At 34.9% G+C, this 22,093-nt stretch overlaps 1 protein-coding gene across 29 annotated transcripts in view; it reads right to left on the bottom strand.

Annotated features, from left to right (window-relative positions):
* Nrxn1 (neurexin 1) overlaps positions 1 to 22,093 on the bottom strand; it is a 1,032,692-nt gene that overhangs the window by 145,507 nt on the left and 865,092 nt on the right. For all 29 annotated transcript variants that reach the window (XM_063228713.1, XM_063228704.1, XM_063228733.1 and 26 more), the window contains one exon: positions 10,377 to 10,548. In XM_063228713.1, the coding sequence (XP_063084783.1) occupies positions 10,377 to 10,548 (172 nt within the window). The remainder of the gene's footprint in view (positions 1 to 10,376; positions 10,549 to 22,093) is intronic.

The raw sequence follows: 22,093 nt of genomic DNA, 5'->3' as shown, positions 1-22,093 counted from the left end.
TCAGCACAACAAAAGTTGGGGTATCTCACAATCTGGTGGGTGTCAAGAATAAAATCTGAGATTTTTTCATAGAGGAAATAATAAATGGCTCAGGCAGCAAACTGTATAATTCTTCATTACAGGACTAGAATAAACTAGCAGTGCATGACACTGGGAAATAACCTATGTGTACTCATTTATAAAAAAATACTATTTGCTGCCTTATAACTATTTTGAGAGCATGGATGCAATAACATATGTAAAGTTACTAACTGTGCCCAATACAGATTGTTCAGCATGAAGCACATGACTAACTCACTGTTGTAGATACTAGATTCCAAAATGGCCATGGATTTACAAGGTTCTGCCTGGAATCTGGAGTGAGCTCTATTTCCTCTTCATACAAATGCTAGTGCAACAGTAATTTTCTTTATTGAGTCAGTCTGATGGATTTTTTTATTTGAACTCCATTTCCATAAAGCATAGGCCTCATCTAATTATCTCCAGGTCTGCTTCCAACCATGATTGTGAAAATTCTGTTCCTCTTTTTAGCAAAGCAAACCTTTGCGTTTAAAAAAGCTTCATTTGTTTCTTGTTTCTTCTCTAGCCATAAAATGCATTCTCATCCAAGTCCTCTGCCAACCTGAGCAATAAAAATAATAAATGAGAGGACTAGAGACTCTACACAGACTTTTAAAATGCTCCAGCAAAAGTGACCCTGAAAAGTTATTATGGTATGTTATCAATTAGTTGACACTATCTAGAAAAATGAAGTTAAATGTTCCTCTATTTTGTCTAGTTTTATATTTCATAAATCTAACTAAAACATTTCATTGAAAATGCATTTAGTAATATCTAGATGGGCTTGGGTTAGGTATATTCCCTTTTAGATTCTCAATGGATATGATAAATATTCAGGCCACCAATATAGAAATAGGCCCAAGATGACAAATTCAGTAAATCTTAACATAAGGAAAGTCAGTCTCAGATTTCTAGGGTTGAGGGAATTCAGCTGCTTTTTAAAGTAGTCAGGCTTTTTAATGCATAACGATAAATGCATAAGGATAAAACAAACAGACTTTAACGTGTTTTAAGATGACAGTCTGTCTTTGAGAAATGGCAAATGCAACATAAAATATTCATCACATAATTTAAACTTTAATATATGGTCTGTTTACAGGCCACATTTCAAAAGGTTTCCATATGTATCATATCTTTCTGTCTTAATTAAAAACTAACTAGGGGCTGGGGATTTAGCTCAGCGGCATAAGCGCCTGCCTTGCAAGCAGGCAGTCGTGGGTTCGATCCCTGGTACCGGTAAAAAGGAAAAAGACCAAAAAAAAAAAAAAAAAAAAAACTAACTAAAATGGTATAGGTTAGGTGCCATTTTGGGATGTTATGAAATTAAGTATGTATTCCCTAGGAAAAAGTGTACTTTTTTTTTTTTTTTAAGACAGCCTTGGCTATGTAGTTAAGGCTGAGCTCGAATTTCCTATGTAGCCCAGGCTGGCCTCAAATTCACAGCAATGGCCCTGGCCATAGCCTCTGGAGTGCTGGGATTACAGGCATGGTGCACCACACCTGGCCTGAATATACTTTTATGATAAACACATGTTGGTACATATGTATTTTTCCCAATAAATAAATGTGACTTGCCAGTTTCACGAAGGCAAGCTGTTTTATTATTTAAATTATATTTTTTCCTAGAATGATGTGATAATGTATGGAAAATCGAGTAAAAAGTATTTGTTGGTGGAAATTATTTTTAAGTGTTTTACTTTGAAAACTCATTATCAAAAAATTGCCGAGAAGTAATAAGAGTTCCTTATACCTTTGTCCATATTTCTTTTGTTAGTTACTTAAGTAATGGATAATTCTTAAAAACAGCAACAAAAAATAATGCTGTAATTAGCTATAACATACTATATGAAGTTTTACCAGTACTCCACTAATGCTTTTCTCTATTCCAGAACTGAACTGAGATCCCATAGAACATTAGGTTGTCATATCTTCTCTTTAGTGGCTTCACATATATCTTTCTTTGTCATTCAGGTACTTAACATCTGTGAAGAATACTCATGAATTATTGTGTAAAATGTTTCTGAATTTGGGTTTGTCATGGTTAGGTTAAGACTATGGGTTTTGTTGGGATTATCAACAATCCTGATGCAGAGAAGTGTATTTATACATGTATCATAGCATGATTATATAAGTCAATAATTTATTGTACTGGTGCTTTTATCAGTACCCAAAACACATTTATTAGAAAAACAGTGGCATTCTTATCATGAAATTTGAGAAAACAATTGTTTGCTAACTCAAAACAAAACTATAAAAGTTGAATTTACTGTATTAAATTCTCCCTCTAATATAGAAAGGATAGAAATACATGTTAAGACTTATGCTTGCATAAAACCTATAAACAGTTCATGAGAACTCATCTTATGACATATGATGAAATGAACAAATTCTTTGAAGGAAAGAAAGGGGCACTGCAGTACCCAGTGCTGATTCTGGAGTGTCACGATGTGAAATCCAGCAATACTATTAAGCTTTTTTCAGAACAATATTAATCTAATAAGTTTTGTTAGGTCTCAACAAAAATGAAGATATGGATAAATGCGTACATGTTTAAGTGTATAGGATTGATAGCCATATTACTTAGTTTTTGTTGGATAGTTGAACAGAACTGTTTGCAGTCTCCATGGTTGAATTCCCATTTATATGTTCCACTTTTGTATCTTGAACAACTATTTGTGGGGGGACAATATGTATACATCAACTAGTGATTTATTACTGCTTATTTCTTTTCTTTGAAATTATGTACTATTTATGTCCATTTTCTGTTTCTGTAAATAAAAAAAATTAAAAATTATCTAAACTAGTAAAGGCTGATTGGCTACTAGGACTAAGTCAGTAATTAGGAGGTGATTATTTGAAGGTTAACAAAGGGAAACAACCTTTCATTGGAATCTAATGTCATCTTTTTCTCTAAAATATTAACATGTTAAAAGATCACATGGAACAGAGGGTTGTTTGCTTGTTTGTTTGAGATAGGATCTTAGCATGTAGTTCAGGTTGGCCTCATAAGCATGAAACGCTCTTGCCACAGCCTCCCCAGTACTGGGATTACAAAGATGTGCAATACCTGGCTAGAATAAAGGTTTGATTTCTTGATAATTGGAGCTAGGTATGGTGAACTGCAACCCTTAAAAAGCATATGCATAATTTAATGCTTATGAGCAAATCTACGTGCACTCTTTTTCTAAAGACAGGATGCCCTACTTTGTCAGAAATAGGCAGAAATTTAGAGGACTTCAGAAAAATTAATCAGAGAATGTCTAAAATGGAAGAGAGTTAACCTAGCTAACGGTTGTATTCTATACAGCTCTTTGAAACCTGTGTATCAAATTTTGATTTTTTTTTTCTGTGCTACCACTTGACCACTTTGTCACTGTTTATTAGAAGTAAAGTGACAATTAATACCAACTTACTTCCAAGCTTAGATCATAAGAAAAGTAGATGGATGACAGAAGAAAGAAAATAGCCTAAAAGCACACACCTGGCTCCTGGTTGGGAGTCGCTTGACATTAAAAGGTGACGAGAGGGAAAAACAACATAGTAGAGCTTTTAAAATTGCTTAATCATACACAAAACATCATGACAATATATAAATATTCCTGGGAAATTTCATAAAAAGCTCTTGAGAAAATACAGGGTCCGAGTGTTTGAAAAAGTACTGGAGAAGAGTAGTCACAGTGCTGGGAGCACGACTTACCTTCTATTAAACTGAAGTAATTATAAACTACAGATACAAGAAAGATACTTCTGAATACTAACTGGGCTATAAAAGAGTGTTACAAAACTAGACAACTTATTAATATCACCAAGTACAGAACTTGGACAGACATATGAAATTTCTGAAACACTAAATATTAAAAGTAAGCTTTCTCTGCCCTTTAATCTTCTGTTCTTCTTAAAGCTCTTTTCTACTTTATTTCCTAAAAACTCTATTTTGTACTTCTGGTGACAATTTTTTAAGTCTGACACGATCAATTTTTTATTTCTAACAGTATAAATTCACTAACCTGATTATCTTGGGAGAAAAGTCTTTCAACCCAGTCTCAGTCAATCTCTAACTGGTTTTAAATAAAATCATGACGATTTCATTCTCTTGTTTAAGGAAAATGTTTTTCAGAAGTGGGATTAGCATATCCCTTCATTATGATATGAATTTCAATTGCTAAACAATGCTTACATTATAAACATTAATAAGGAAGATGATGATAATAACAGATAACCTGTTTAGCAAAATTCCTCGAACCATAGTAATGATCAGTAGTGTTTATTTGATTAGTGTTTCTAAGTAATGTCTGATTTATCAAAGAAAGGCTCATTGAAAACACAAAAGGGAACAAATTCTTGTACACTAAATGTTTCCAAATACATTTACTTATTTTGCTGGGATGGGAGCAAAATTTTGCTCCCAATACACAGGGAAACTCTGGTCTACTTTTTATTTTACTGACCTCCTCCTGGTTTTGGATCATGTTATGTAGGTGTCCCTTTTGGCTAAGATACAAAACAGACTAAGAAGCAAAAATAGCAAAGAAAGCACAAAGACAAAACCTTTGACTTATGTATCTCCGCGTCATTCACAGTGGCAGATGCTCAACACTATCTGAAGGAGCTACTGTTGCAGATTATTTTATTCCTTTCATGAGTATCTATTTAATAATACATTTATCTTTATGCTGAAAAATGACCCTGCTCTGAAAACAGAAGGAAATTGCCTGTTAGGGTCAAACTAAGATTTATTTTTTATTTTTATTTTGTATTTTAAAAAGCAAAACAGAAAAAAAGGATAGAAATTATGCAGAATTTCAAAAAAAAAACAAATTGATACTAGCTAATACATTGCATATTGTCATCTTAGAAATAGCTTATAGGATCTAGGCATAAAAAATGATCAAACACAAACTCTTGTTGATGAAGCAACAGAGAATTAGTAGTATAGTTTTCTATTTTGCACATGTATACATACACACATGTGTACACCTACCTCCATATAATCTTTTCCTCTCTTCCTTTTCTCCTTTCCCTGATCCCAGTTGTTCTGTCCTTTTGAGCACTTTCTTTCCCTTTCATTATTACAATATCTATTGCATGTTTTGGATCTTATGATTCTTTCAGTTTTTTATTATTATTTATTTTTAAAAAGCATAACCTTGAAGCTTTTATAGGTAAATTGAGACAATACGCATAGACTGGTGGGGGTCTGCAGTGCAAGCCTTTTTTATGCAAGTTGCAGACAGATCTTAGTGACAAGTTTTCTAGGAGGAAACATAAAGAATGAAATTAAAGAGTCAATACACAGCCCATGACAAGATTTTGATTTTAAAACTGGGACAGGACAGCTTGCTAGTCCCTTACTTTTGTTGTTCTATAAGGAAAAATATTTTGGAAAATATCTACATTATTTATAGTTGCTAGTCCCAGTGAGTTCAAGTCCAAATCATTAAAGGAACATTATCATTTTTTTATAGAAGAAAAAAATTAGAAGTCTTAATATGCCTCAAGCAATAGGAAAATATTCTAATACTGATAAAGATCCAGGTCACTTAGTACATCAAAACAAATATCAAGCCCTTATTATTATTGCTTTTGTTACACTCTATCCACAATTGACAATATATTTAAAGAACTTAAAACTTCTGAATGCTTATCAGTTGCCTGAACAGATATTTACTATCTTGCTTTTATAGCAAGAAAATGAAACTTAGTCAAATATCTCCTGTATCTATATATTTAATTATAGCATGGGGCAAGGTTTCTGCTCAGTTTTTCTCCCAAATAATGTGCAAGAATTCTAATGCTGAGAATAATAGTCCATAGTAATTTACTTAATTTGTTAACTAAATTTCTTTCATGAAGTAAAAAAATAATCAGTATCTATTCATGAGCATTAATTCAAATTTAGTGAATATAAAACAACTATGTTTTTGCAAGGAAGTTGTTTTTATTTCATACGTTATTGTTTAAAACTTGTAAGATGGATTTGAGTGTTCAACAGAAGTAGGACACTTTTGCATAAACTAATATGTAGGTATAACCAATCACATAAATTACAACTTTTAGTTATAGAACATACACCAGACCATATTGAAAGGTTCATCTCCTGATCTTTCTTTGCTATGGATTCTCTCGTAGGTGGTATAAAGGAAGGGACACAGTCTATAAACAAAAGACCGCAAGTGCAGCTTTGACTTGGCCACTAACTGGCATAATGACTTTGGGCGAATCTGTTAAAGCTCTTCAAGGTTCCATTATATTGTCTGATAAATGAAGAAGTTCTTTCTATCTTTCAAATGTTACAGTTACCAGTAAGAAAATTCCTTGATTATATCATACATACATAATAAAAATTAGGCTAGTTATAAATTTAAAAACACTGAATCATAAAATTAATCAATACTTCAGAACCAAAATAGAAAATTCTAAATAAAAATAATGCTTAAATGCATAATAAATTAATTATTAATGAGTTGATATAAAAATAATCAACTAATGCAAACTAAATGTATAGAATTAAAAGGGCAATGATCAATCTGTGTTTCCTGAACTCTGAAATATATTACTGATGATAATGATTAAGATTTATCATTAGTACTTATGAGACCTCCCAGTCAAATTGTAGTCACCCAAAAAGTACTTACACTATCTCTATGGAATCTTCCCTGGGACTACTTTTTTCTTTCAAAATCTCTCATCCAGGAAGGATCTATTTTGTCACACTAATTCTTTCCTTCTTTAAACTGTAATAGTAATTAAACTCTGAACTAGCAGTTATCAGGTTTGAAGTGTATTTGACGTTGGCAGATTTCCTTAACTCCTCTTGTCTCTCAAACAGACTAATTTATTAGCAAGCAAGAGCCACATCTTTGATTTCTTTATTTTTTCCTACTATGGAGTTCAAGTTGTTTTCATATGCAATGCCTTCTGGTGATATACTGCAACTTGGTAGTATTACTAAGAATAAAAGGAAAGAGAAAGAGAGGAGAGGGAGAAAAACAATGTAAAAAGCAGGGATGTTTCTCCTTTTTTTTTTTCTTTCAGTTGTTCAAATGGTTTTACACTGTATTCTTTTTTTTTTTTTTTTTTTTTTTTTTTTTTTTTTTTTTTTTTTTTTTTTTTTTTTGTCTTTTTCCTTTTTATCGGTACCAGGGATCGAACTCACGACTGCCTGCTTTCAAGGCAGGCGCTTATGCCGCTGAGCTAAATCCCCAGCCCCTTACACTGTATTCTTTATTTCTCCTGTTTATTTTCTCACATCCCATCAACTATCTATAGTTCCCTATTTTCCATCTCTGACTCTTCCTGCTAAATCCTTCTTAATGAATGCATGCTTGCAAAGACCCAAATAAGGTCATTATTTTTTATGATCCTATTATACTATTCACTAAAAAATGAACACTGTTTAGAATCTGCTGGGTATTTCTGTTATTGTTCTTGTTTTTTGAGTGTATATTCTTCTTAGTGATATACAATATAACTCCTGTATTTCCTGCATATTATATTTTTAATCTTGAGCATTTTCAAATTATCTTTGTAAACAGTAACCATACAATCTTTCTTTTCTGTAATAAACATGCCTTCAATATTAGTTGTACTGATACGCTAACTTGGTGATAAAATAACTGATCATAAACGACGTTTTTGGAAACACTATGTAGTTAAGTGAATTCAGTTTTATCTCAAAGGTAAATGTAGCATTTTTTTTTTAGAGTAATCTTGAGTCTGGGCATGCAAAATGATGCTAGCCTTTTTGGATTAATACTAGGAAAAGGGGACGTCTATTTTTGTTGACACAGAAAATTTTTCTACATAACTATAATTAGGGGCAAATCAAGATATTCATGGTGCATTATATTATAAAGCTTTAACTGATTATGCACCAAGAAATGGCTTTCCAACTTTGAATGCATGCAAAGCATTGCTTCCATACTTTGCTCTATGTGCAAAATATAATGAAAATTAGATGCACTATTCAGAATATTCAATATTTATTCTAAAGCATAAATTACTGGATTCTAAGAATATTTCATATTCTCCAAAAGAACATAAAATCTACCTCTACTAATTAGTTTCTTTATGAAAGCCTTCCAGACAATTACAGGGTAATACTACTGGTCAATGCTGTAGGTGTTTTTCCATTAAAGGTATAGTGCCACTACCAGATGAATTGCTTCATATAAAAGTACTTACCACAAAGCCCTATAATGGAAGGTTAAGTGCTATACTTAATTACTAATTTCAGCCCTTATTACCTATATTTTGCAGTGCAAGCACTTTAAAAGAACTAAATGTAGTCTGTTGGTTCCTGTTTCTCTGATTATAGGATTTGGTGGTAAAAGCATTAGTCCTGCTGCTTTTCTAATAAATAATAGCCCCCCCAAAATTTAAAAAACAAAAATAGCCACACTACAAACTGATATAAGAGACATATATTTAACTTTGCTACTGAACTTATACAGTATTTAAGATTGTTTTGTTTTAAAAGTTTAAATCTAGATGACATAGTGTTTAAAATTTATATTCTACTTTTATGGCACTATTGCAGGTAAAGCTCTAAGAGAAAATAGTCTTTGACATTTTTGTGGCTTATTTCCTGACTCAGGATGATTTTGAAATGCCTGCAGAGAAGATGATTAATAAAGCATTTGATGACAATAGTGATGATTCCTCTGAATTCTTTACATATTGATCATTAACTTTTTATATGTATATATTGACATTTTTCATATATGCTGTTATTTTCTTGTGGGCAGACTTCAGTTTTCTTTCCTTGCTGATATCCTTCAAAATAACTGCAACTTTTCTCAGTCTAGATTTATTAATAGTACTTAAATGCTCCTTGGTGATAGGGTACTTAGAATCTATAACTAAACATTAAAAGTTGCAGCTTAAATAACTATTTCTAAAGATTAGCTCCTCAGTTATTAGCATACAGTCAACTTCTAATATTTATTTTATAACATGTTTTATTTTTCTTCTATCCAATTGGTGAGAAATTGTATGTGATAAAAAATTAATCTATAAAACTAAAAATATTTCTTCCAAAAATATGGTCCCAGTCGCTGCACCAGAATTCTAATAGAACATTAGCCTGCCTCAAATAGAGAGCATGACTTTTTGAGACTGTACCACCCAGTAGATAGTATTATTAATCTCAAATTATAATAAAATTCTGAGGCACAGAAAATTTTATAACCACGAAATATTTACAAAAATTCATTGGTGCATTAGTAAACTACATTTGAATGATGTATGCTTCCAAATCTTAAACTGTATTCCTCATTTAGATATGCATTAACTATATTATCAAAATAAAATCAAACTATTTATGTTTTTAACTTAGTTTAACCCAGAAATTCCCACATTGATGTAAACATGTCTTTGTATCCATTAATAACTCTAGAATAGAATTCTTGAAGGTAAAGACTTGAAAAATGATGCTAAGGTGCTTTTAAGATGCTTTTAAGAACTGATTTTGCACTAAAGCAGAGAGGATAGCTTCTTTCAACTGTCTTGATATTTTAAATTTGTTCCCCACTTAAAATAATATATTTATTTTTAAATTGAAAATATATGCAAGTGCAAGTACCACCGGTTTAAGTTCCTAATCTACCACTCCTATTTCTGTAAAACAGTACTGAAAAGTTCATTAACAATGAATAAGATAATTTTACTTTACCAACTTGGCATGGCATTCATTTTACAGACTTGAAATGAATAATACTGGCATCACAGAAGCCTTGTGAAACTCCACGTTATATGAAGGTGAAACAAAAATTCTAAGCTTATGTATTTTTTGTGACTGCTGGTTTTGACACTATTGTTTCCGTGAGTTGGTTCTACAGTTTCTTGGTAACTTGCACGCTTAACTCCTGTTGGCTCCACCCCTTTCCTAAATTTAAGCTCTGTGCTGCCATGAAAAGATTATTCCAATCACTTTCTTTTAGAAGAAAGAGTGTTACAATAGTCCCTCCTTAGTTTTAACTTTGATACTTTTGACAAAGCCTTTCCTTTGTACAAATGCAAGGATTCAATTTTAAAAAGTTTTGACGTGTTGTGCCTTTTATGTGTGCATTTCCCTGTTTTCTCTGATGTCCTTAATTTTGTAAACAATATTGTGTGCCTTCAAGCTCACCTCTAAAATGCCATTTGTACATGGCAGCAAGAACGGTTTAGGACAGCATTCCATTCACATGACTCTAAAGTCCAATAACTACTTGACGGTTTCTCAAAAAAACCGCAATTTGGTGAGGCGGACGCAAAACAGTGCTTTGTTTTCCAGTTTTCCAAAATCTTTCCCAGATACAAGTTCCCCCACGTACCTGCCGGGTAGCGCTCGATCACAGGCCAGCTGTCCACCTGTAAGGTGGCATTGCCACCACTCCTCGTGAAACGCACTACATGGTATTTCCCATCATTAATGATTGCATTGGACTCTTCGATGGCGATGTCATCTGTCCCAACATTAAATTTAACTCCAATTTTTCCTTGGTGCTAGAAGAGAGGGGGAGAAATAAAGCAGTTAGACTAAGTTGAGCTCTTCAGTCAGCATTTAGTGAGAGTTGCCCATGAGGTATTGTTCAAGATCACACACTGAAAACTGCTGCTTCCCTCTAATTTCACTAGTGAAAAGCCACATGGACTAAAAGCCAGATTCATGACATTTGAGTAAATATAAGACTTTTAAGGATGATAGATATCTCAAAAGGCACACTTTCAAGGATTTTGAGCTGCCTTTTTCCCAGAAGTGGCTAGAAAGAAGGTACGCAGCTGTTTGCATGAAAGGACACCCTTTCATGTCCTTCAGCGTAGCTCTTTAATCCACTCTCCCCACTTCACAAGCAAAATGACACTTGAAATCCCCCCTTTTAATAAATGCTGAAATCAAAGCAAGAAGTCTCCTTAGAGGGAGCTGATAAATGAAAATCATTGTAACAGCAACGGGGCAAAGAGATAAGCATTAAATGGATGTAGTATCTTAGTCATTATTCACAAAACCATCCAGTTTTACCAGCCTAAATCACTTAATTTCTCTGTTTTACAGATGATGAAACCATGACATAGGAAGCCATGATGATTTGGTTAAGGTTGCATTAATTGAGATGTGTTAGAACTAAAATTGAGTTCTCTCAGTTTTTTAATTTTATCTAAGCTAAGAATAAGCTAAGATGTAATTCTCCAAAAACTAATTCCTCTCAATTAAAAACAAAAGCATTATAAATCATTCTAAGTGTAAAGAGATAGCTGTACATTAGAATGTCATAACATGAAGTGACAAAGAAAAGCATACGCTTACATTCTCTGCCTCCAAGAAGCATTTCTAACAGCAGACCATCATCTCTAACAGGACTAAGCCGATTTTTAAAAGCAGGTGGATTTGCCCTAATCAGTAGCACAGAATACCTGTGCCTCAGGCTCTTGTCAGAATACATAACCTCAAACTGTCTGCGGCTCATCTTTCATCAACCTTGGTTAGGAGAGATGGCGCGGGGGGATGTGGGGTGTAAATGACAGGTAGCCCACCCATTCCTGTAGGAAGATTAAATCAGCATTAGAAGCTGGAAGAATGGTCCTTTACTGAGTTCTCATCATTGAACTCAGCAGCAAGACGGTGGCATCAGTTTACAACGAAAAGTCTCATAAACATGGTCTCCTATAAAGCTGCACTAACTAAAAGAAAGTGTTCAAAGTGTTGTTTTTGATATTACTAATTATCCTCATGAGATGCACATCCTAAGTGTTTCCTCTTTTTTCCCTGTGATTCTCACTGTCCACAAATGAATTTAGGGGTTTTTTGGTTTCAACTTGTTTTAAATTTGATGGCTCATGTCACTATAAAATATTATATTTATGTTTTTACATTATCTATGTATTTGTTAAAGTAAGGTAATATCATATCTTAATTGAGAGTCTTAAGATTTACTGTATATATGTATGCATAAATACATATATATTTAATAATTTATTGAAAGCAAGCAAATAGGAATTCTGCTAAACTGAGAAAGTAATGTATGTTCACAGTTCTGAGGTAAAAATGACGAAAAATAAAAGTCTCCATGACTTCTTAGACAAACTTCCATTTTTATTAGAAATTTCTTCTTTAACACTCAAATCGTTCTATTAAATAACCCTGAAATTTCTTACAGTGCCATGTGTTAGTAAAGATGAGAAAGACAGTGAGGGGAAATAAATGTCAAGAGAAACAATAGACCAAGTCTATGCAACTCTTAAAATTGTCTTGTTCATTTGAGTTTCCTAGCAACCAAATAGGTATACAGTGCTCTCATCACTTAGTAAATACTATGGTATTCCTCAGACCAGCTGCCTGATGAGGTTACCATTTAGCTCCATATTACATATGATGTCACAGAGGCAGAGGGATCAAGTAACGTGGCTATGGGTGCACAACTAGAAAAAGAAAAGCTGTAATTCAAATCCAGAGTCTATGCTCTATCATTGCACTAGGCTGAAGTTATGACTGTTGGGTCATCCAACAGGTCCAGTTACCATATTTGATAAGCCCAGCTGTTCTTGGTTATCTGTTTTCTCTGTCCTGGAAAAATAGAAGTTCTACAGGGCCCTGTATCATTTTGAAATAAATAAATATGTATTTATCATTGTATGCTTAAAATAATTTTGCAGTGGATAGTAAGAAAATTAACATATGAATGTGTTAAGATGTTAATTCTTATGGACTCTTTTTTTTCTTTTATTTTAGCTGAGATCTAGGAATGATGAATGAGATAACTAGTCAGACATTCCTGTTTCTATTTTATAAAATGAAGTATGAAATTTCATAAACCAGACCACCGTGTTTAGGGTGCTGAATCCAGTCCATCAAAAAGGAAGGAAAGAAAAAAGAGGTAACGTGATTTTCAGACAGTTGTGATGTGGTGGAATTTGCACAGAACTCCAAGGCAGAAGGTTATATTTCTTTATCCCAATGGCCTGGGAAAAGGACTTTAGCAAAAAGCTCAGAATATTTGATAGGATCTTCCGGAATTTGGTAGCAGTGGTTGTAATCTGCAACCAGGGATTTGACTATGCCTGAGAAACCTTCCAGGGGAGATGCTGTGGGTGCCTGATACCCTGAGGGCAAAATAGGCATAGAGCACAGAGGCCACCCACTCACTACCATTTGTTGGACCAAGAACATGTGAGTGTTACCTTGGACCAGACATCAGACAGCCAGCACAGAACTGTGTGGAATCCTGTTTCCTGCTCAGTACAGTCAGTGAAGAAGAGTGGGTGGTCAATAAAACAATAGAAAACCCCTGTTCACTAGGGACTGAGGCAGGAATACTAAAGCACCACCTGCAGGAGGTGGGTTAACCCACCTCTAAAGAATTTCAGGTCTGGGAATTCTAATGATGTGGCTGAATGTGCTAGAGGGTGCATCAATACCGCCAAAAACTACTTTCTCAGAAGCTTCAAGCGCAGATTAAGCCCATCTAGTATTAGCCAAGCATGGTCATTTCTGTTCCCTATCTCTTCTTACATCTCCTGTCTCATTCCTGAAGGGTTCAGGGATGAGACAGAAGTGAGAGTCATAGAAACAGAATCACGGTTCCCTCTTTAGTGCAGGTGGAATCTCCGGTATTGTCCAAGCAGGAGTAATGCAAAAGTTTTAACTGACGTTGTAAGAATGTATTACCATAGAGAAGTGAAAAAAGTTACTTTTTTATACCTAAACACAAACAGATAACCTCTTTTACAACTCAAGAGTGACCACAGTGGTGTTGAGATCTTCTCTGGACTTCCCTAGGATCAGAAAAAAATGTCCCTACAAGTGTAAAGTTTGCTGCATCCTAGAAAGCCGGTCTTACAACAAAGCAAGGACACGAAAATATGTGTTACTCCTATGCTGTCCTTTGCTTTAAGGACTGCACACTGGGAGAGAGACTGAAAAACTTCAAGTTTCCTACAGAAGGGTATACTTGTCTGTTGTCCTCAGAGCTCTTATTGATAAAACGTCCAAATTCTGTGTGAAAGTTAAAAAAAAGTCCCAAACTCAAAATAAATTCCTTTACCTTATTCTTAAATCTTTTTGCTATATAAATACAAAATACTTATTTCCTAGTGTCCAGAAATGCCCAAATTTCATAGGACTTGGTTTCTTTCTTGTAAAATAATAAACAATAAAAATGAGGATCAGTGAAGCTTGAAAAGTTTTGGACTTTAAGTGATGACCATCTGTTTTTGGATGTTGATCTGTTGCCTCAGCCTTCATTTTTGATATCTCATAGTCAAAATTTATAGAATTCACTAAAACAAAACTCAATACCAAAGTAGATCCAAATAATAGGCTCCACCCCAATGAAGGCATTGCCTGTCACACATGAAATTGCATCAAGGACTGGAAAAGCAATATAAGTATAAATGATATCCAAAGGGTCACATTTTTCTAAGGAAAAAAAATGGAAATGTACAAATGTATAAGGTATTACTATTGAAATTTAAAGGGTCAGAACTTATGATTCCATTCAGAAACTTTAAATATTCTCAAACACATCCCTTGCATGTTGACAGAATAGCAAGTCATTTCAATTGCACAAACAATAAAACCTGCTAAACTTTTGTGCTGATGGATAATTGTAATTTAAAAGTTCATTTCAAATTCTTATTCTCTAGGATTAAATGTGATTGTCTTGGTGAATCCTCATGAATACTGCATTAGCAAAACCAGCAGTCATTTCGCTGGACATGCAATGATCTCTCTGTGCTGCATCTTCCTTGAAATGAATAACTGGCTTCTACCATAATTTCACAAATCTATTATAAGAATATCAGTAATGAGCCATTTATAATTTAATGAAGTCTTTCCATGGATTCATTAAATAAATAGTGACAAAGGTAATTATTGATTTTTTTACGAAAGCTCATTTCTGAATAAGGACTATAATATTAAACCAACTTGAAAAGGAAACATCACTAAGTACGACACAGGGAAGGTCCTTGGAAGTTCTAGCAAGTGGCGCTACAGTTTCACACACTATATAATTCCATCTGAAACTGCATATTCGTTTGAAGAGTATGTTTGAACTGAGGCTGAGATTTAATGATATTCTCAGTATCCTGCACATACTTCAAACAAGGTGCCTGCATGTCATAGCTGCAGACATATTCTAATTTATGTGCATAGGAGACACATAAAACAGAATACACATATATAAAACTTTAGCCTTACGTATGGCATACAGATATGTAAGATTTTAGACCACTGCTTTCTCCACCATGCTCTGGAGTCCTATAGAAGTGTTTGGCTCAACTATGCTAAGAAAGATGGAACAATTTTAAACTAACAAACAACAAAACCTGAACTCTTTTTCTGTCTGCTTGTTTACTGTGCTCCTAGGGTAGCACGGCACAGGATGAAATGTGCAGCCCGTGGGGTATGCAGATGAGCAACCACCCTGCTTATTTCTGCACGCTTCTGCTCTGCACTGTGATACAGTGCGGGGCTACAATGCCCTGTTTTGGACAGAACAAGGCAATATCTCCACACATGATCTATGGCTACACTCAATTCAGGATAGAGAATGACTCCCATGACCCAAATCCACACTGTCAATTGAAATCGGAGTCAGACTGAATGTTATAGTTCCCCCCCTGGGAACTCACTCTCAACAGGCAGTAGAGATTTTAAGACAAGCGGGGGACTCTGGAGACTACAGCCTCCCTCACAGAGACACTGCAATGACTGGGCAGCAATTGCCTCCCACCTGAAATGATTGTGCTGATTCTGATCGTCACTCATTTAACCTGCAGCCACGCGCAAGCGAAGGACCTAAGAGGTCTTGCTTGTGGGTAGAGTGTGCTTATCAATCTAGGTAGTCTGTAATTTCAAGAAGAGATTTTTGTCTATTGTTTTACCCCAACATGCAGTTGAAAATCCTCCCACTATCACTTCAGTAATTCAAAGTTTCTGCTGTCTCATTTCCCACTTTCCCTTCTAAATGGCACATTTTCATATTCATTTAGCTAATGAATAAAAATTGAATATTTTATGCAACCTACACTGTGCTACAAGCAAGGGTGATACAAACATGATAAATGTGGGGATTTCGGTGGGAAGCTTCAATTGAGCTGGGAATATAAAACTACACATACAAATTTTCATACCTGTGCAAGAGGTGAGGGGGTGGTGGGGAGAGGCCAGGCGCACTTTTGGAGGGGTTTGAAGGGTCTCGGAAAGCCTTCCTGCACTTCAACAGTGAGACTGCATTGGACCAAGAATACCCAGGGCACACAAGCCATGTTCCCTCTACCTCCACTCCTCTTTCCAGTCCCCACTGAGCTATGTACACTGTTCCCACCCTCAGTGCACCTCCCAGGTAAGAGCTGTTGTTTCTATCACTTCAGAGAGTTTAAATGAACTCTCCCAAATTAGGTAGCTAAGAAGTGTGGGTACTGGAATGTGACCGCGTTGATGAGGCTCTCTAAAAAATAGAAAATATTCCTTTAGCTTTGGCAGTATTTCAGAACAGATCATCAACAAGGCACTGACAGACCGAGAAGAGGAAGGTTCCTGCCGAGCAAAGCTTTCTTTCTGGGTAATTACACCACAGAACATGGAACCAGAGTTAGGTGAGGTCCAGGCTGATATCACAGCAGATAGGTCTCAGTTAGAGCTCCTGTGTTTTAAAATACATTATCTTCATTATCCTATCAAATTTCCACTAACAACAGTGTATCTTTTATAATACACCCCCATTTTATAGAACATTATAATTCCTGAAAGTCCATGAAACTCTATGCTGCTGGTGATATTATCATCTGTGGGTCTGAAAAGTGTTAATAAAACTTCCCAAGGCTGGAACTGTTTACATATTTCTTATGGGTCTGTTTCAACTCCTTAAATATATTAAAAATGATTTCAGAAAGAAAGTCAATATTATTATTATATCCCACATAGCACTTAAGACTACCTGTACATTTGAATTTTTCCAAACTGTTTCACAATCAATTATTTATTTATTTGGTCTTTTTGAGACAGACTCTCATTGTGCTGTTCAGGCTGGCCTTGAATTTGCTTTGTAACCCAGGCTGGCCTTGAATATACACAGTGATCCTCTTGTCTCAGTGTCCTGAGAGCTGGGATCATGGGCATGCACCACCACACTTGGCTTCAACTTTTTTTAAACTGAGAAATATAAAATTTGTCCTTTTGATGTATATAGTACAATGATTTTGCTATAATTATGAAGCTGTGCAATCATTTCTATTATTTGATTCCAGAACATTTGCATTACCCTGCAATTTTGTTTTGATGATATAATGCAAAGTACCTAGCATTCTTATAATCATATAGCATCTGTGTCCTATTAATATCACTACTACAACTATTGTAATTCTTTTGAAAAATATTAAGCTTCATAGTCGGTTGGTAGAACTTAGCTAAGATAATGATTTAATTCTATAGCCTCTGTAGTTTTGCTGGAGGATATAATATTTCATTAAGACTCTTGACTTCTGAAGCAGCATACCTATTTTATAAATGATAGTGGTAAAGCTCGAAAAGGTTTAGACGACCAAAGTCTGTGCATCTGCCTACCACTTGACTCAAGACTAAACATTCTGAAATCTACCAGAGCCTGCTTGATCGGATGAGATCATTGCTCCATCCCATCTCAGTGATGTTACGGTGCTAGGAAAGGCCTAGATTTATGGCATAGCAGCAAATAGATAAAAGAATTAGAAATGAAATTCTCAGTTGATTATTTAAAAACACATCAGACACATCTGAATCTGAATTTCTTTTAGATTTTTTCAAAATTTACAAACTAGATGAACTCTGGAATTTTATTATATTTTAAAATCAGAGATTCTGTTTTGGGAGGAGAAAGGTGATGTCCCATTGGGTTGATGCCTCAGCGACGAGGGAGGACTTTGTGAACCACAAATGTGCCTTCTCAGGAAATTATAAACCCTGTTTTCCTCTCCCGGGGTGGGGGTGGGAGAAGAGATTTCTTATTGGTAAAATCATCAACTTGTTGAGTACATAGGACCTTGTATTGTAAGTGAGAAAACGGGTCAAAGAATTCTCTGAGCTAATGGATAGACCCCGAGTTCTGGCAGTAAGAACACAATCTTTAAGTGTTTCTATTATCTTACATGATTTCTCCTTAAGTGACAGTAAAACAAAAATCAAAACATGGTTGGAATGTAATTAGCCCTCTAGGAGACTGGCTGGGGCATCTCTGAATGCTCTGATAATCCTGATGTTGATATTTTGCAAGCAATAATTGAGCTAACACTGGATTATCCTTTATGTTTTAACATGACTAGTAGGAAATTTTCCACTTTGGCTGTGAATTCAAAATACTTCAAGCCTTCTCACAGTACCTCTGTCTGGTTTAAATAGCACACTCCCGCATGATACTATCACGGCTACTGAATAAAATGAAGAAAACTTAATCCTTTTTCAAATAAGAGCAATCATACAGAGACCATGATTTCTCTGTCCCCATCTGCTAAAACAGCAACCAATGTGCGATAGTAACACTAGTCTTTAAACATGAATTAATGTATAAAAATGTGTTCCATGATTAAATTTTTCTTTCCTGAATAATCCAAGGTCAAAATTCATACAGAGCAAGAAACAGGCATGATGGTAAGTAACAGTCTTTCTCACAGCTAGTACTTCTGGTTTGGACACTTAGCTTAATGGTGTGGCATCATGAAAAATTCTGAGAGTTACTGCATGGATTCCGTATATCCATCTTGCCTCAAATCAATCTTTGTCCAAAGTGCAGTGGTCTGATCAGACATGGATAGATTTCTTTTGTTGTGTTTTTATTGTTATTTTCAAAACTCTTCACTGAGTATTAAATTAGCTTTGCTCCCACTGTACAGTCATTGAGAAAATTATGTGCAATAAACATTCTGTTTCAGGTGCTGGTTAAAACTCTGATCTTAGTTTTTCTGCTTCTGATTCTTTGTCTGTGGGCACTGCATTGCTTACTATTAATCTCCACAAAGATGTGGCCAGGGAGAGGGTAGTCTGTCAATTCTGCTAGTTGTTGGTATTTCTATATAAAAGGTTTCCCTATAAAAAAAGATGTGGGCTTATTTGTGGATTTCACTTACTTGCTGTATTCTAGAACCATCATTTTCAGAGATGTGACTATACAATTACAGTCTGACTTTATATGTTCCAAATTTTTATAGCTCAGAGCACAATATTTTTCAGACAAATAGACAAGACATTGTTGGATGGTAATTTTAGCCTTCTGCATGGTAAATGTTACCTTAGTAACCAGACTGTAGGTAAAACAGAATTAACCTCTATGTTCTTAAGAAAATATATGAAAACACATTAAGTTTCTTAATGTGTGATGAATTATTCCAAATGCCTCAGTTAATATATGCAAGGTGGTAGTAATTGGGAAATGGAGAGATTAGTTTGGATGGGACATAATTCTTTAAGCTTCCATTGTAAAATCCGACTTGCAACCAAAATATAATAGTAAGTGATGCCTTGAAATTGTGTTTGATGGACTGATCTTTTAATAATGGTATCTTGGGCTTTCACACGCCTACAAAAGAGCCATAACTTGGAGTACATTCCAAGAGAAAACTGACTGTGCTACCATATTTTTTCCTTTCTTATTCACTTCTTGTCCAGGATTACTTATCTTTCATCCTCAGAAAAAGAAAATGTGTGCCTTTATGTGGACACAGAAATACCATCATGAGACTGTTTCTATGGAGTCAGCAAGGCTCCATTACAAGAATGGCAAGCATAACGTCAGGATATATTATCAAGTATCTTTTAGTGTTAGTGCACTTAACAAAGCATGTACCATTTCTTATGTGACCCAAATATTTTAAAATATGTGTTGCTGATTTTGTTTATGCACATTCATTTTCCTCAATTACATGACTTTCTGGTATAAAGGACACTAAAATTCTGGAATCACCATAATACATCGAGCTTGGTACTCATTACTCTTTATCTGCTTATCCAAACTAAAGACAATAACAAAAAAAGTGCTTGCTATGTTCCTTGGCATTCTGTCGATTCTGGATAAACCATGGTTAACAAACCAGTCAGTGCTGTGGCCATTATAGAGCTTAAGTCTCACATGTTTCTTTATACACTATAATTTATTAAAATACACATTCATGTATAACACATTCCAATTGTCAAGAAGGCAATGAGTAGGATGCTATGAGAGAGACTGAGTGATTACACAAAGTCTCTTTGAGGAACTCCTGATTGGAAAAGCTGAAATTGACATGAAATAAATAATAAACATAGTAATTTTGTAGGCAGAGGTAACAGTATGTGTGCAGATGCCAAGGGGGCAAAATATTTAGTCATAAAGAGGGAGGCTGTTACGCACAAATACACTTACAAATGGAAGTATATGAACTCTGTAGAGAAATTAACATTAAATCATAGATAAACATACATAGGTATCACCCAGAAAATCTGTCTAGGAGAGAAAGATAATTTATAGAATTATGCATTAAAAACTCCAGCACACCATTTAAACAAATAAAAAACTGAAAGATAGTGACTATGTTTATTATTTTTTAAATTTTGCCATCAATGAATGAAAAATTGTTGATGTAATTGTAGAACCTCACAGTGTGAATCCTGACATTCATTTAAAAGCTTGTTCCTATGTGTCATTCATCAATATGCTTTATGAAATGCAATATATAAAAGACTTTCAGAATCAACAGGGACTCACCACCTTTCCCAAAAGTCATACACTTCTACAATGTCAAAAAACAATTCATCATTCTTTGCTTATATTTCAAAGCTAATATAAAATGTTTAGTTTCTTTGAGGGGTGGGATGGCTTGTTAACTTATTTCTCTAGAGAGTCCTTTTATCTGAAGATATAGCAAGAGTTCTTCATACAAATTCTGAACATACAAACTGTAGAAATACTGTTTGAAATCACTTGACTAGGTTTTTAAGTACCTTCCACAAATTAGTTGGAGGAAAAAAATGAAGTCTTCACCTTTAACCCTTTTAATTTCCTGTTCATGTGGAGAAGCAGATAGACAGCATTCAATGTCTATAAGCCAAGATGTGGTCTTCTGGCCAGTAAATGATATGTCACACAAACAAGAGAAAGCCCTTCACCCAATCCTACATCCAGAAAACATTCCAATCCATGAAGTCACCTTCCCTGCAGCATGGCCATAGATCTTAAAGCAAAGATATATGAAGTTCAACAATATTCAATTTCAAAGATATATGAAATTCAAACAATTGCTGGACACGCTGAACTTTAAAGGTTCACATCTAATATCTGCAGAGTAGTAATTACTGGAGTTCCCTGAGGTCATTCATCCCACTGTTCCCCTGGGGGAGGCAGAGACCGTTTTGAGGATCCTGTGGCTATTGATAATAAAGATAGCCTGAGGAATAATCACCTACCAAATAAGTCAAGTTTCTAGGCATCAAGTTAGTAAAGCACATGTTGTCTTCCTGACTGCTCTAACACATAGGCCTTTCGTTTCTATGTATGTGCCATGTACTGACCCTTCTTGAGTCAGTTGTTTTTCTTTCTGTCTGGTTACCATTTTCCTTGCTTCTCTCTTCCAAAACAACTGATCCTCTCCATTTTGGAGAGTGGGAGGTTATGTTGAACTGGGTATTGGATCCAAAAATGCCCCTTTAATGAAGGCAAGCTCATCAGTGGTCATGGTGTACAGCAGATACCTACTTGAAGACCTGTGTTGGCAACAGTTGGAAAGCAGACTGGGAAGGTCATGTGTCATTCAATTGACAGGATTCAGTGGAAACAAGACACTTTTTATTAATCTTTGAATATGAAATATCACTACAAGATTAATGTGCTGTGATCTTACGTTCAACTTACATACTTGCCCTACCAAAACATGTCCTACTCAAATGAACATAGATCAAAGCTTAACTGAGAAGGCAGAAACATCCTGAGAAATCAATGCTAGATGTTGTTAGGCCAGTGGAAACCATATTGAACTTATTTACTGTTTTGTAACATCAAGGCTAAGGCTGCCAAAATAGCAGATGCTGGACGGTTATGATGATAGC

This window comes from Cavia porcellus, unplaced genomic scaffold (genome assembly GCF_034190915.1).
Source record: "Cavia porcellus strain 051 isolate PalLab524CR breed Dunkin Hartley unplaced genomic scaffold, mCavPor4.1 scaffold_1, whole genome shotgun sequence".
Classification (NCBI taxonomy): Eukaryota; Metazoa; Chordata; class Mammalia; order Rodentia; family Caviidae; genus Cavia; species Cavia porcellus.
Note: the sequence above shows the minus strand (reverse complement) of the source record. Positions and strands in the feature narration are given on the sequence as shown.